The sequence below is a fragment of the Drosophila erecta genome, unplaced genomic scaffold (genome assembly GCF_003286155.1).
Source record: "Drosophila erecta strain 14021-0224.00,06,07 unplaced genomic scaffold, DereRS2 tig00000055-arrow-pilon, whole genome shotgun sequence".
In the NCBI taxonomy this organism is placed as follows: Eukaryota; Metazoa; Arthropoda; class Insecta; order Diptera; family Drosophilidae; genus Drosophila; species Drosophila erecta.
The window spans coordinates 15,300,612-15,314,697 of record NW_020825200.1 but is presented as its reverse complement, the minus strand read 5'-3'; the positions used below and the strand labels follow the sequence as shown (position 1 = coordinate 15,314,697).

The window sequence follows — 14,086 nt, the reverse complement described above, 5'->3', positions numbered from 1 at the left end:
ACCCTTGGAATGGTCCGAGCATCAGATTTGTTAACAAAGAGTATGGTCGATTCAGATAGCCGATGATTTGCCAGTCAGCGTTCAAGGTTCATCGATTCGATTAGATACAGATCGAAGATGCACATAAATAGCTGACCCCCAAATGAATTGCAATGTAAACATTCAAGCCAGGAAATTGTATCCCTAAAAAGTAATAGTTTCTTATGGAGCTATCTCATGGATGTACAGGTAAAGAAAGTATGGCTTTTACCTAGAACATTTTTAATATCAAATGCAGCAAAATTCGAATGGAAGTTATCAAGGTTCCAGGAAAGCTTTTCCTTAGCTTAATATTCAGTTAAAACAAACAATAGGAGCTGGTTACACCTCTTAAGTGTAATTTATAGTTATAAAGGCTATTAACCATTTTATGCATGCTCAAATGTTCGGTGCCGCTCTGCCATCCAATCGCAGACAGCATTTACTCCAACCACCCGCAAAATGCATTCGTACTTTGTTTTATGTACATTTGTTATTACAAGGAGTGTATTGACCTGCGATTTCTTTTGTGGCGACGATAGCGTTGACAAAAATGAAAATGGCAATATTAAAAGAATGGCGTGTATAAATAAACGGTGCGCTGCAGAATTCGAAGAACCGAGAAATTTCTTAATTTCCATGGGCGCAAAAAAAGAAAGAGCCCAGCAAATTTTGTTTTTTGGCGGCGAAGAAAGCCGAACGCATTTCCTGCGCTGCTGCAGCGCTGCCACCGCGCTGCTGCCAAAGGGGGGGAGTGGATCGCGGGGGTCAGACGGTGCAATAAATTCGGTCTTCATCCCTCCTGCGAGAACAGCAACAGCAACAGCAACAGCAACAACAACCACGACAACGACCAGCAGCAAACTCAAACTCAGAAGGTCTGGCAAGTTGCAGGAAGGGCAGCTGCGACGCCGACAGCGCAGCCTGCAGCGGCAGCATCGTGCGCAGAGTTCGCGTGGCGGCAGTGCAACGGTTTTCGACGCCATCGAGAGGCCGTGCAGCGAGTTTCGAACATGCTGCACATGGGAATGGAAAATGGAAATCATGCATATGCGCCTCATCATGGTGTTGGTATCCTCCACGGCCATTTCCCATTCAGCCGCTGCGCAGTCGCTGGGCACAGTGGGCGTGGGCATCGCGTCAAGCGCCAAGAAATTCGCCTCATTCACTTTGTGGGTGGACCGTCCGCCAAGGAAGAAGCGTTCATTTAGCTGTTCATTTTGTTGCTTTCAAATCGGCTCTAATGCACAGACAAATTGGCGTAGAACAGACGCAGTACTTGGCATTACAAGTGAAATTATGCAATAAACAATCTAAAAATAGAACAAAACTGAAACTTGATAGTCGTAATATACGTTATGCACAGTATGTACATACAAGTATGTACACTCGATGAACAGATAGGAATGTTATTGCACTTTTAACGTGTGCAATCGGGTGCCTTATAATGTGCATAGGACTAACTTTCATCTGCCTTTAATTTCAGTTGAAATGAAAATAGGCGAAAAGGGATTATTATATTTTTAGAGAAAAAGAGGATGAGTTTATAAGCAATGAAGGTTTCATTTTTATAAAATACCACCTAAGGGGATGTATGCACACAAGTAGATGCTGATCAAGAAGACACATATTCACCTTATTGGTTCAGAAATAGAAGAAAGTACTTTACTGAAAGTAAACCAAAATTAAGTACTCGTGCAAGGGTTAAACGAACCTGCCAAATTCGTGTTTTTGGCCAAAATGTGAAACGCGGAGCATGGTGGGCTCGTTTTTGGCGTTCCATGAGATAACGAGCTTGTTGACTTTGCTTACGCCTAGATAACAATGAAAAATAGTGCGCCATCCAGAATGCGGTTGAAATTAGATACGAGGGGACTGTCTGGGGATTGTTCGCAATCAGCGTGCAAATAGTAGGGAATCACAAAGTAGTCATAGTGCCCAGCACTCGTGTGGAGCGCATTGCATTTGCCGAGTGCGCAACAAGTTGAGTGTCATGGTTACCGCAACATTGTAAGTGCGCTATTATGCATATATGTACATTACATGTACATTATTTGTGTCTTGGGCCCTTCCGCCCAAGACACCAACTGTGTTCTGCCGTGCTGAATGCTTATCGCGCCAGGCTTGCATAACTCGGGTGGCGTTAAAGCCACCACACCACTGAAAATGTATGGCATATCAAGGGTCCAACAATCCGATTTGCATATGTACGTCTTAGTAAATGTGTCTAAATAATACACAGAGTATAGAACTACCGTAATGAATTTATTCCATCTGATGTAATTCCTATTATTGCAATTTCTATAGGGTAATAAATTTGTTTACCAAGATGCAAAATCAGCGAAGGCAAATAGATTGCGATTAGTTGACTTGGTCCGGAAAACGCTCTCCACGCTCTCCACGCCCTCTGCCTAATTTGCATGCTATAACTATAATCCTACGGGCATATGTACATGTGTGCATCACTTCACACATCGACAAAGGTAGTATGTGAATGAATGCATCTGCGGTTTCATTGTCAATGCCAAATTACGTAAAGGTAGAGGTCGTTGTAGGTAGAAAGCCTAGGCCTACGGCTCTACAATTCAAATTCATATGGCAAAAGAAGAATGTAGTTTATATAGGTTATCATTGTATCTTGTAATTGGCACTGTTCTATGTTTCTTTTAGGCTACCAGATTTCATTTAAGAAAATGACTCCCTTCAGTGAGCATTTAAATTACTCATACGTAACGTGAAATTTTATGTAATAGAAATCCCAGAATAAGTCTGTGCATTCAATGCTAATATGTGGAGCTTTATAATATCAGTGCAGTACTTTACCAAAGCTTAAGCTGTTTTTTAGTTGGTATTTACATAAGCAGAAGCGTAACTTGTATTAATGACAAATTACGAAAACAGGCTGCACGCGAAAAGAAAAGATTACAAAACACATTTCGCAGTTGCTTTCATTTGTTTTTCCGACTAATCCATGCATATGTACATTCATAATGCAACTGGCCTTAAACCGCAGGCGCCATTCGTTTCTTGGCTGAATTATCGCTTGGGAATTGTCGGTTCTATTAGGCATGCAGTTTGTTATGTAACTATTCGCTGCTGCAGACAAAATAGCTCCACTGTACTGATCGAAATGATCGATAACTTGCATCGATAACAGGTGGCTTGGGGTGGAAGGGTCGGGGGAGGGGACATTCTGCACGTAGACAGACTGCGTCAATAATAACTGCATTAAACGGCAGTGCGCTCTCGTTCTGACTCTCCGTATCTTCGCTCTCCCTGCACTTACACTGACATACACATCTGCATCTGCTTTTCTCGCTCTCTCGCCCATTCGGTTCATTGACCGCCAACACGTGCATCGCAAGTCATTGCACGTCCTCTTCCATTTGCAATGGACATCGGATGTCGAAAACCCGTGCACTGCCTCCCCACAACACACGTTGCATTTTATCGCCTGCACATGCTGGCTGCACCCTTCCCCACACCACTCCGCTCGCTCCATCTCTGTCGCCCAACTATAGAACGGCTTATAATAGCTAGACAGCACTCCCTGCCCCTCACAACCCCCTCATCCATCGTTCTCTGCAGTTGCTGCGGTCTTGCCGTCTGATTTTTCGATTTTCCGCTGTTTGCCTTTCTGCTGCGCGTGGCCTGCACTTGCGTGTGTGTGTGTGTGTGTGAGTGTGTGTGTGTGGGCTCGTGCCCCCTCTCTTTCCCTTCTTTTTCGTACTGTTCCTATCTCAAGGCAAATTGCAGTTGACGAATAAGAGTTCAAAAGACTGCTAAAACTCGAAGTGCTTGAAAATTGATTAACTTTTTAAATGACGGGGTGCTAATTACAAATTAAAATCTCGCTTACAATGTAAACGCAACGCGGAAGAAGTATTGCGCATAGGCAACCTTGACCATTCCACAAGGCCAATGCCAGCCGGGCGTTGACTTCATGCCTTCAATGGGCCGGCCGGACCCACCTCACACCACCCACCACCCACCGCCAGCCACTTGACGATCGGTTGCGAGCTGCTTTTACGACAACACGCGCCGCTTAAGCGAACGTAAACGTCGCAGGTGAAAAATGCAATGTGCCAAACGTAAAATGCGAAACTGCCATATTTTCTATTATTTATGATGACACGATCTATTAGTGCAGCGGGCATTGCAAAAACTGTGCACAAATTTCGCTGAATTCTATTCCACAGATTTTACTCACGGTAGTTCCAGAGCTTATGACTCTATACGCTTGTAGATGGCGAGAACGTGTTTGTTGCGCAAAAATTAATATCCTAATATCCCATAAACACTCAAAGCGAAAACCTTAATTTATTGTGACTTTCGACATTATTGGAGAAGTAACATAGTTGATAAGGTAATCGCTTTCCGGTTGGCCTAAAATTAGTTAGCGATATCAGCTCACTTCGCTATGAATAGCACGATAATATTTGGAAAATCCACTTAAAATGGGATAATAAAAGATTGTGGAACATTAAAAAAAATGTAAAAATGTAAAAAATGTATACTGAGATTTGTTGCTGCGAAAGTGTGCTGTATACATATGTACGTAATTTAAATTCGTACATAACTCATTATAATTATAAACACTTATTAGACATGATATAAACGTATACATGCGCTTAGTACTTTTAACACATTCACAAAAGCGCTTTACTTCGCGGTATAAAAATAACTTTGTAATATGTAGTCAGCACGTAAACGTGTAATCAGAGTGCAAGTGATAAGAATAAGGATTTAATGAACAAATACATCAACGTAACAGGTATTGTCATGTAAGCTACTTGAGGTTTTTCTAAAGTTATAAACTTATTTTAAGGTTTCAGTAATTACGATTTAAGGAATGATGACCCACAGCTTTAACTAAAAACACTCTGATAACAATTTCCTACACTTATAATAACTTTGCGTTATTGCGCCATCTAAATATGCAATCAGTATAATGACCTTAAGTGTAATAGGCTATGCGATAATGCATTACACATATTACACGGTTATTGCTGTATTGATTATCACTGTGGACGGCAGCCCACGAAGTGACGAAGCGCACCAGGAGAATGTGCACAGCGACCACACAGCGATCGTCACTATTTTTTACTTTCTTTTGATAATTATTGATATAAAAAAGATGCAAATTTCAAGGCCTTGCTACTTGCTAAAACCAAAGTTCATTGACTGGGGTTACACAGCTATTGTAAAATAACAAAAAGTCCGATTAAAAAATGTTTTTCAACATACGGATTGTTTTTTTACGATTCTATATATGAATATTATTATGATTGTGTTCTTAACGAATTTGTAGACTTCTGCAGGTTTTTCCAGTTTCGAGCCATATGAATATGTGTCAAATTGCCCACCTTGAAGGTATTCCACCCCGCAAGTTCTACATTAAGTTCATGCCACGCACAATCTTCCTGCTCTAAAAATTTCCTTTTCTAGTTTTGGGGTTGGTTTTAGATCTCGAGGATTTTCCTGCGGCTTCTGCGTCTTGGGTTATTGGTTAGCTGGCTATGCTTTTCCTTGGGTCAACGACCCCGAACCTTGCAAATTTTCTTTTCGATTTCTTGAAACCAAATTTTCCTTCTCGGGGGTGGACTTTCCGGAAAGGATGAGGTGCGAGGGTGGTTTGGCCCATTGACATGCGCATACTTTTCCTTTCAATGAAATGGGGCGACTTTGCCCCTTCCCCCAGTGCCCCCACCCTTTTTCGATTCCTTTCAACATAAGCTTTAACCGGCCGGCTTTGTGAAATGATATCCAAGAATGGGGGTTATGAACCCCAATAGCACTACATGTGGACAGATAACGAATTTCAAACGCGTAGAATATATATATTTTAATATAAGTGGAGCTGCACTTTTCTTCTTTTTTTGTAAAACCATTTGAACAGCCAAAGACTAAAGATCAATTGGATCAAACATAACATTGCCACTTGAGGGAAGATATATATGGGTATGGGCGCCACATAGTAAAGTAGTGCCTCCCCCAACTTGAAAAACTATTTAAATAAAGCTCCATCAGAGATCAGCATATCTATGTTTCTGACATAAAAATCATGGAAAAGACAGACTGCGGGTAGAATTGAAAACCAGATCGTAATAGTGTATAGAAAATTACCAGGGGAGTGAGATGGTGAGCAGGGGAAATCCCCTGAGCAACTTACATAATACTATGGATACCGTTAGCCAAGAGGTCAGTGGCCACAGCCAAAAAAAAATAAATAAATAGAAGCACTTGTACTCCAACCAGAAACCACTCAAACTCACTCATATGCGTACTCACAGCCGGTTATGTCATGCCCATTAAATGCAATTGGAGGGAAATTCTTTTTTTTCCCTTTGAGCTAGTTTCAACCGATTTGAGGCAATTTTGTTGACTCCATTTGGGCGAATTTCCCCTTGAAGGCATTTGAGTGCAAACTCTATTTGCTTGAGGGAAATTCCCGTTGCGCTTGTTTTAGACCGTTTGAGTGAAACTTTAATTGTTGAGGCGGGATATAGATATTTCAAGCAAATTTGAGTAGGAAAAAGTTGATTGCTTCGGGGGAAATTCTGGGTGGTTTTCTTAGAGACCATTTCCAATTGAGACCGGGAAATTTTTCGCTTTGGAAAACGCTCAAGCCGTGACCCATTTTCGTCCCACATTTGGTGAAGAGTTCAAAGACCTCTTCTTCTGGTTTGTGGACGGGGAAAGGGAACGGGAAAGGCAACGGGAACGGGAAAAGAGGCGGACAACCCCAAATGCGTGGGGCTTATTTTTCAGTTGTGCTTTCTGCTTTCGCTTTCGGTATCTAATTTAGTTTTCACATTACACTCACGAATGCGAACAGCTAGTGCAACTGCTTTTCGGGTGTTTCTTTGGGGGCTGACATGATGTCATTTGGGAAGTTCGTTTTATTTATTTATTTTTTTTTGTGGGGGACGACGAGGGTGGAAATGCATAGGCACTCTGCTTTGTAGCCAAATTTTATGCGTGTCCCAGGCCGAAAATTTCCAGGGGGTTGCTATTCCACCCATACGCCATGCAGAGAGGTGGACTCCAGTTGGTTAGCTTGACCCATTTAAGCCCATATTTGTTTGACTTCAAGTTAGCAATAGAGTTCTTATTTGATAAACGAGATAGACGGAATTACATTGCCTAGATTCGTAGTGATTAAGAATTCTTATTTGAGAACCGAGATAGTCGGAATTACATTGCGTAGATTCGTAGTGATTTAGAGTAAATAAGTACCCACATTTTAGATAAAACATTTTGTCTATATAACATAAGTACAACAAATTATTATTAATTTTATCAAACCCTAAATAATGTATAACTGCTAACATTTGCTTTTCTCCTATTCAGATTAGGGAAATAGTTAAATAATAAATTCCATGAGTTTTCAGTGGAAATATTGGGTTCAGGTCTAATAATTCCCTACTTTGTATGCTTCAGCTTTTCCCCCAAAAGAACGGAAGCTACAAATCAATGCCCTTACTTTTGATTTAATAAAGAACTTAAAAAAGCTGAACAAATTAAGTGAAACATAATCTTCGCCACAAAGTTCCTCCCGCTGTCTTCGGATAATCGGAACAAGAAAACAAATCTTTGACAGAGGTAAAGTTCAAGAACCCCATGAAAACATCAACACGCATATGAACATGAACGTTGCCTCGACACAGACACCACTCCATGCCATAAACTGGCTCACTGGTAGTGCTATTGGACGCACTCCCTGCCTCCCTGCCGCCGAAGAAAAGCCCCTGCCTCAAAGTTTTCCCGGCACTGAAAACGAAAGTGAGTCGTTCCACCCACAACAAAGCTCGGGCGCCTTCACCCTCATTCGGACGAACATCTCTTTTGGCGCTGTGCAAGAAGTTCATTGAACTTGGTGGAAATTCGGAAGCAGTCCAGAGCCAACGACAAACTCCCAACGCCCTCGCCTCACACCCAGCAATCATTTCATTAGTGTCTGTATGGGTTGATGGTCCGGTGGTGGGAGCTTACATTGCTCCAAAACAGTCCAACCCGAAGCGCGCCATAGTGATGCAAGTTTGAATGAAAACATCGATGCCGTTATCCATCTATGTATGTATACAAAGTATAACATCGATGCATCGCCTAACATCGGTGTCACCAAAAACATCGTAAAAAAAAAAACTGTGCTCGATGCATCGATGTTTTTTAACTAAACAATTTTTTATGCTGATGGAATTCGGAGGTACGCAATCATCTCGACTATATACCCTCGATCGATATCCTCATTTGGACTAGTTGATGGTGATGATCCCAAAAAGAATTGGAATTCGTTGTTGTGGTTTCTGTTAGGTTTTCTATATTATTGTTGTTTTTGGCAATCGGAATCAGCATTGATTTTACTTTTGAGATAGAGCTGAAGCATACCTGCTCAATAAAAATGTAATTTCTTGAACAGTGGATCCAAAATTGAGAGCTAAAACCAAACGTTTAAAATGAAAAAATAAGTTCCTCCGCTTATTATTTTTGTTGCTTCCTCAAAGGGACACGCAATCAAGAGAATATCATTTAGAATATTGTTAAGCTCCAAAAATGATCAAATCTTGTCAGTTGGTTTTCTCTGCTCTGCTTAAAACATTTTGCTATTCCTTTCACCTTAGCAATTGTTGAATTAATTGAATCCCTTCGCATAGCAGATCGTGCAATTATAATCAAAGTATGTGCAAACCTCGTATGTGATTTTAACGCCCAAAAGCTGGCAGAACGACTTCGACAACACTTGCTCCATTGTCGGTGACAACGGCTGTCATTAAATGTTATCTAAAGTGCCAATCTGTGCAGCAACTTTCTATGATTCTGCAAAGATACATTTATGTGTGACGTTCGCTGAGCCCCAGAACTCCCATGGTCAACGACGTCATTTCTTGGCCAACTTAAAAATATATAGTTACTATACCCAAGTAACCGCGCATTTGGTTTCTCCATAAATCCATTGCTAGTACTACCGTTTTCTTAATCAGAAGTGCTATGGTCCACCTCGGCATTGCCCTTTTTTATCCACAGTCCTTTTAAATGGACAAATGGTGGTCTATCATGTTACTGGTGTTTCCAGCTGTTTTAAGTTGTTTGGCGCCCATGTTGCATTTCACAACATTGGTGAAGGCCTTCCTGTAGAATTTCCAGCAAAAGCTTGTCTTTCTTGTTATTCTGGAATACAAAGATTTGTAATTTCAATACTTGCAATTGTATATGTATGTTATGTATATTAAATAGCTAATATACTTCGGCATCGCAATCTAATTTCGCAATCTAATGCAAAATGTAAAATTAACCGACCGATGTTTTGGCAAACATGCATCGCTTAATATCGCTATGAACAAAAATATCGGAAAGTATCGACAAAAAGATACATGATGTTTTTTTCCATCACTAGCCCGCCGAACACCGCCCAGTCCCCCCAGTTCCCCCGATTGTCACTTCACTCCACATCCTGGAATGCCCACGCAAGCGAATACATATTAAATATACAATAAATGTAGGTGCTATCAAGTTGCGATGCCTGGCTTAGTAAGATGGTTCTAATAGTCGACAAACTCGACAATGGCGATCTCTATTGCTTTTTAAATGTGCGAACGATAGTGTGCCAAAAGTATCGTTTGGGTGGTGATAGTGCAATCGATGATTGTGCAGCTTTATTTTAGGTTCATGAGCTTTGACAACTCTGGAAACACATCGATTAACGTAGCTGAAAATTGTTTTATGTTTAATTAAATACAGGCGAATAGCCCGAGATCCATTTGGTGTTATGAGCGTTCAGAAGTCACCACCGTTGCCCACTTAAAACGTTGCTTACTGTTGAGTTCGTGCAGCAGTTGCCCAATCTTTGAGAAGGGAAATCAAATTTACTGTGCTTCGGTGTTGTGGCACACACACTAACTTTTCATCGGTGGAAAATCAAATTCGGGACCAGACGCAGAAGATTCGTGAGGATGACGACTAAACACATTTATTCCACGACCAATTTATCAGACCTGCAACTGAAGGAGCAGGGAAATTGTCTATTTGCAGCCCGAAAATATGACGACGCAATAAACTGCTACTCAAAGGCCATCGTAGGTGTCCCACATATTGTGTTGTTGTAATGTGTATTTTGTTGTTCACATATGAACTATGCTATAATGTGCAGATTAAGAACCCCACAAACGCCACATACTTCACAAACCGCGCCCTCTGCAACCTGAAACTCAAGAGATGGGAACTGTGCTGCCAGGATTGTCGGCGCGCCCTCGACATCGATGGGAATCTGTTGAAGGGACACTTCTTCCTGGGCCAAGGCCTCATGGAAATCGACAGCTTCGACGAGGCCATAAAGCACCTTCAACGGGGTTAGATAATAGCTGGCCTTAGATGTGCTCTACACTAACCATATACCAAACTTACAGCTTACGATCTGTCCAAGGAGCAGAAGCAAAACTTTGGCGATGACATTACACTGCAGTTGCGACTAGCTCGCAAAAAGCGCTGGAATGTTATGGAGGAGAAGCGAATACAGCAGGAAATCGAGCTGCAAAGCTATTTAAATCGGTAAGATGCCATTTGAACTCTGCAGTAGGCTTTGGAAAGTGAAACTAGTTACTGCATGAAGACTGTTGCAGTACTCAGCTGATGGAATAGTTGTTTTCAATTGTCAATTAATTGTTGATAAACTTAACTATTGTGTTTCAGTTTAATAAAAGGAGACATGGAAAGCCGTTTGGCTAACTTAAAGCTTAATGGAAATGTGCACGATGAGCAGCTGAAAGACAAGCAACAGGAAATTGAACAAGAATGCGTAAGTCGGACTTTAAACAGTTTGTAAAGCTGAATTTACATACCATATAATAGTAAGAAATGATTTGTAATGGCTTTTACTTTTTAGGACGACCATGTTAAAGAACTAAACAATATATTTTCTAAGGTTGATGAACGTCGAAAGGTAAAAACTGAAGCTAACCAATTATTAAAAAACGGCTTGATTATTGCTACTTACATATTACAGAAACGTGACGTTCCCGATTTTCTATGTGGCAAAATAAGTTTTGAAATATTAACGGACCCTGTGATAACTCCATCTGGAATTACCTATGAACGAAAAGATATAGAAGAGCATTTACAGCGCGTTGGACATTTCGATCCTGTTACACGCGTTAAGCTCACTCAGGATCAACTAATACCAAATTTTTCAATGAAGGAAGTGGTTGACTGTTTCATTGCGGAGAACGAATGGTCTTTAGATTATTGAGTTGTTTTAGTTGACATTGTCATTGTAATTGATTAGATGTTAGAACCCAGTTCCCATTGTCTAAAACCCAGATTAGTGATAATAAATGTGGATCTGCAACTGAGATTTATATTGTAATTGAATAATTTGTAATTAATTTTACATTGATCAGCTGAATGTTAAAAATATCAAAGAAACAACAATTGTACGATAACAAGCTGGAGCTATCGATAGACTTCCTATCTGTAGTGGCAGTGTGAAAACAGTATCGTTTCGATGGACCCGTTCCCATCAGTCTAAACGTGGTGGTATCTTGACAACACTAAATATCGATAGACAGTTGTTTACAGATTTCCCGAAATCATTTTCAAAGCAACTTTTTGATGTTCATTCCAAATTGCCTTTAACTTTAATTTGATTTGTTTGGTATTTAGATAAGAATACTATGGATTCGTCACAAAGCCAATCGCAAAACGAGGGGTTGGCCAGAGACGCTCGCATTTTGTGTCTGCAAAATCTGATCGATAAGAATATTGAGATAGGTAAGTTGATAAGCTATTGCATGTAAAATCTTAAATAAAATAACTAATTGTTTAATCTATTGCAGAGCAACAGATCGAAGACAATACCTTTGGCCAGTCTATTGCGGCCATAGAGGAAATCATTCGAACAGCCAACGATATCAGCGAGGGACACGACGCCCTCCGTACAAACTCCACGGAACTTGTCCTGGACACGGAGTTACTGCGACGCAATCACGAAGTTGTGGGAAAGGCTATCCAACATAACACCAACTTCACGGACCGAATGCTGGTCACGGCGATCGTGGGTGCACTGTGTGCTTTATTTATGCCTTGCCGTAATGCTTGATCCTTCGACAGAACGATTTGGTTTTCAAAGAGAACGAAGAGGATTGGGATGCTGTATGTTCATTGGCTATTCAGTTCGGCAGTCCGCTCTTCACCAATGATAGTATGCTGCCCTTCATAGATGTTACTCCAAAGGAGGTGGTTCAAAAGCAACGTGCTCCCCGCAAACAGAAATCTCAAGTAAGCCATTAGTTAAACAATTCCACACAGTATTATTTGTTCATATTATTATTGGTATTGTAGGTAACAGAGAAGCGTCCCGAAAAGAGTGACCAATTGGAACGCAAGGACGAAGGAGCAGCGTCCGTCACCCACATGATGAAGCAAATAAGACAAATATATCGAGAGGGCAATCAAGAGCCAATCCCGTATTTTAAATTAATTTGCCATCCAGACAACTTTATGGAAACCGTTCAGAACGCCTTGCAACTTTCCTTTCTTGTCAAGGAGAACTATATTTCCATTGAAAATGGCGAGGATGGTTTGCCGTTGGTCCGCGTTGTGAATTCAAGATCAGTCGAAGAAAACGAACCGGCCCAGGCAATTTGCTCCATCGATGTTTCCTTTTGTGAGGTTTGTACCGCAGCTTATGTCTAATACATTAAAATTGATAAGCATTACATTACAGAAAATGGTAGATCACTACAACATACGTGAGCCAATGTTGAAAAGACTTCCAGTTAGTGAAAGCTAGATATATTAATAGTGTATAATGTTATTAATAAAACACACAGAAAGTTTAAAGTTGCTCATCTCACGCATTCAATTTATTCTACCATCGAAAATGAACACACACGAATGTTATAAATAATCGGGTAATTGAAAGTGTTTTTCCCCACTAAACATCAAGTAATTAACGTAATATGAACACAAAATCATTAAATGAATTTTATTACTCAAACAGTTACTTCATAGCTCAAACAGTTCCCCCAATATTTTACTACGAATCCGCCCCTGCCATTATGTCAATTTTTATGACCGCCTACAGATTGTGAAATATGTAGTAGGGGCACTTTTGAAGTTATAGCAATAATTAGGAACTAAATACTTATATACTTATTTACTCTATATGTAAATGTAAACGCACATTTATTGTTACCTGAACTCAATAGGTGGCATGAGAAGAATTACACTATTAAATTACTTTGCACAGTGGAAAAATGACTAAACTGCTCCATTAATTAAAAAATCACTCCTGCGCTTGAAATAAGTGCACTTTCGGTTGCACAGTGCCATTAATTGAATTCCGTTAACTTAATTCCACAAAGAGAAATTAAGATTAATTAAGATTTATTGCACAATGAAGCTTAGGGTTAATTGCATCTTTGCGGTCGACGGAGTTTAAAAGGCTTTCTGTGAAGTAAAGCCTTTATAAAAGGGCAGTGGTTCTATTCAAACTGGATATAGTAGATCAAATTACTTGAAGCACCATTGTCCGAGATTTTGGGCTTTCTACTTCATGTAGGCGAGCAGAGTTGACCTAAGTGTGTTCGAAACTAGCTAATGTGTAATTATATAGAAAACCAAAATGAAGATTTATTGCTCCATATCAGCATAGCAACAAACGACCCAATTAATAGCCACCCAATCTTGAAAATACAAAATTAATGATGCACAAGCCCAGTTTCAATAAGTTGCCAAGATGGGCTTTGTCTTGGTAAAATCCACATTGAAGAATTCTATTTCTATGAAAAACCATACTCTGAGTTTGATCAAGGAAAAAAAAGACTTTTTATTACTGCGAAATTATTGAAAAATGTGTAAAAATTGAAAACAAAGAGGAAAATACACGAAAGCATACAGGATAATGAAACTTATGTGTTCTAAAAGCAAATGATAGATTTTAAGCTGGAATTACTGTATGGATATTTGCTTACCTCAGTAATACCTTTTTGTTCCAAAAATGCAATCTAGCTTTATAGTAAAGTAAGTAAGACGTTCATATCTTCAAGTTTTCTTGTTTATAAAGCCAACT

General features: G+C 40.1%; 2 protein-coding genes across 2 annotated transcripts; both read left to right on the top strand.

The window, feature by feature from the left end:
- The first annotated feature begins 9,641 nt into the window (after positions 1-9,641).
- Positions 9,642-11,368, top strand: LOC6542684 (E3 ubiquitin-protein ligase CHIP). The gene is made up of 6 exons (XM_001969940.3): positions 9,642-10,094; positions 10,169-10,367; positions 10,425-10,566; positions 10,708-10,813; positions 10,901-10,957; positions 11,021-11,368. Exons 1-6 carry the CDS (start codon positions 9,972-9,974, stop codon positions 11,261-11,263), a joined length of 870 nt encoding a protein of 289 aa, XP_001969976.1. The 5' UTR covers positions 9,642-9,971; the 3' UTR covers positions 11,264-11,368.
- A 146-nt stretch (positions 11,369-11,514) lies between these two features.
- LOC6542949 (EP300-interacting inhibitor of differentiation 3) lies at positions 11,515-12,859 on the top strand. Its single transcript, XM_001969939.3, has 5 exons — positions 11,515-11,784; positions 11,850-12,067; positions 12,124-12,291; positions 12,355-12,684; positions 12,740-12,859. The coding sequence occupies exons 1-5, from the start codon at positions 11,688-11,690 to the stop codon at positions 12,803-12,805; spliced, it is 879 nt and encodes a 292-aa protein (XP_001969975.2). The 5' UTR covers positions 11,515-11,687; the 3' UTR covers positions 12,806-12,859.
- The last annotated feature ends 1,227 nt before the right edge of the window (positions 12,860-14,086 follow it).

What these genes read in the sequence shown, in the direction of transcription:
- LOC6542684 (XM_001969940.3), top strand. Translation starts at nt 9,972, where the DNA reads ATGACGACTAAACACATTTATTCCACGACCAATTTATCAGACCTGCAA. An exon ending in CATAAAGCACCTTCAACGGG is followed by an intron (nt 10,368 to 10,424) that starts GTTAGATAATAG and finishes CCAAACTTACAG; the next exon opens with CTTACGATCTGTCCAAGGAG. An exon ending in CTGCAAAGCTATTTAAATCG is followed by an intron (nt 10,567 to 10,707) that starts GTAAGATGCCAT and finishes ATTGTGTTTCAG; the next exon opens with TTTAATAAAAGGAGACATGG.
- LOC6542949 (XM_001969939.3), top strand. Translation starts at nt 11,688, where the DNA reads ATGGATTCGTCACAAAGCCAATCGCAAAACGAGGGGTTGGCCAGAGAC. An exon ending in CGATAAGAATATTGAGATAG is followed by an intron (nt 11,785 to 11,849) that starts GTAAGTTGATAA and finishes AATCTATTGCAG; the next exon opens with AGCAACAGATCGAAGACAAT. An exon ending in TCGATGTTTCCTTTTGTGAG is followed by an intron (nt 12,685 to 12,739) that starts GTTTGTACCGCA and finishes ATTACATTACAG; the next exon opens with AAAATGGTAGATCACTACAA.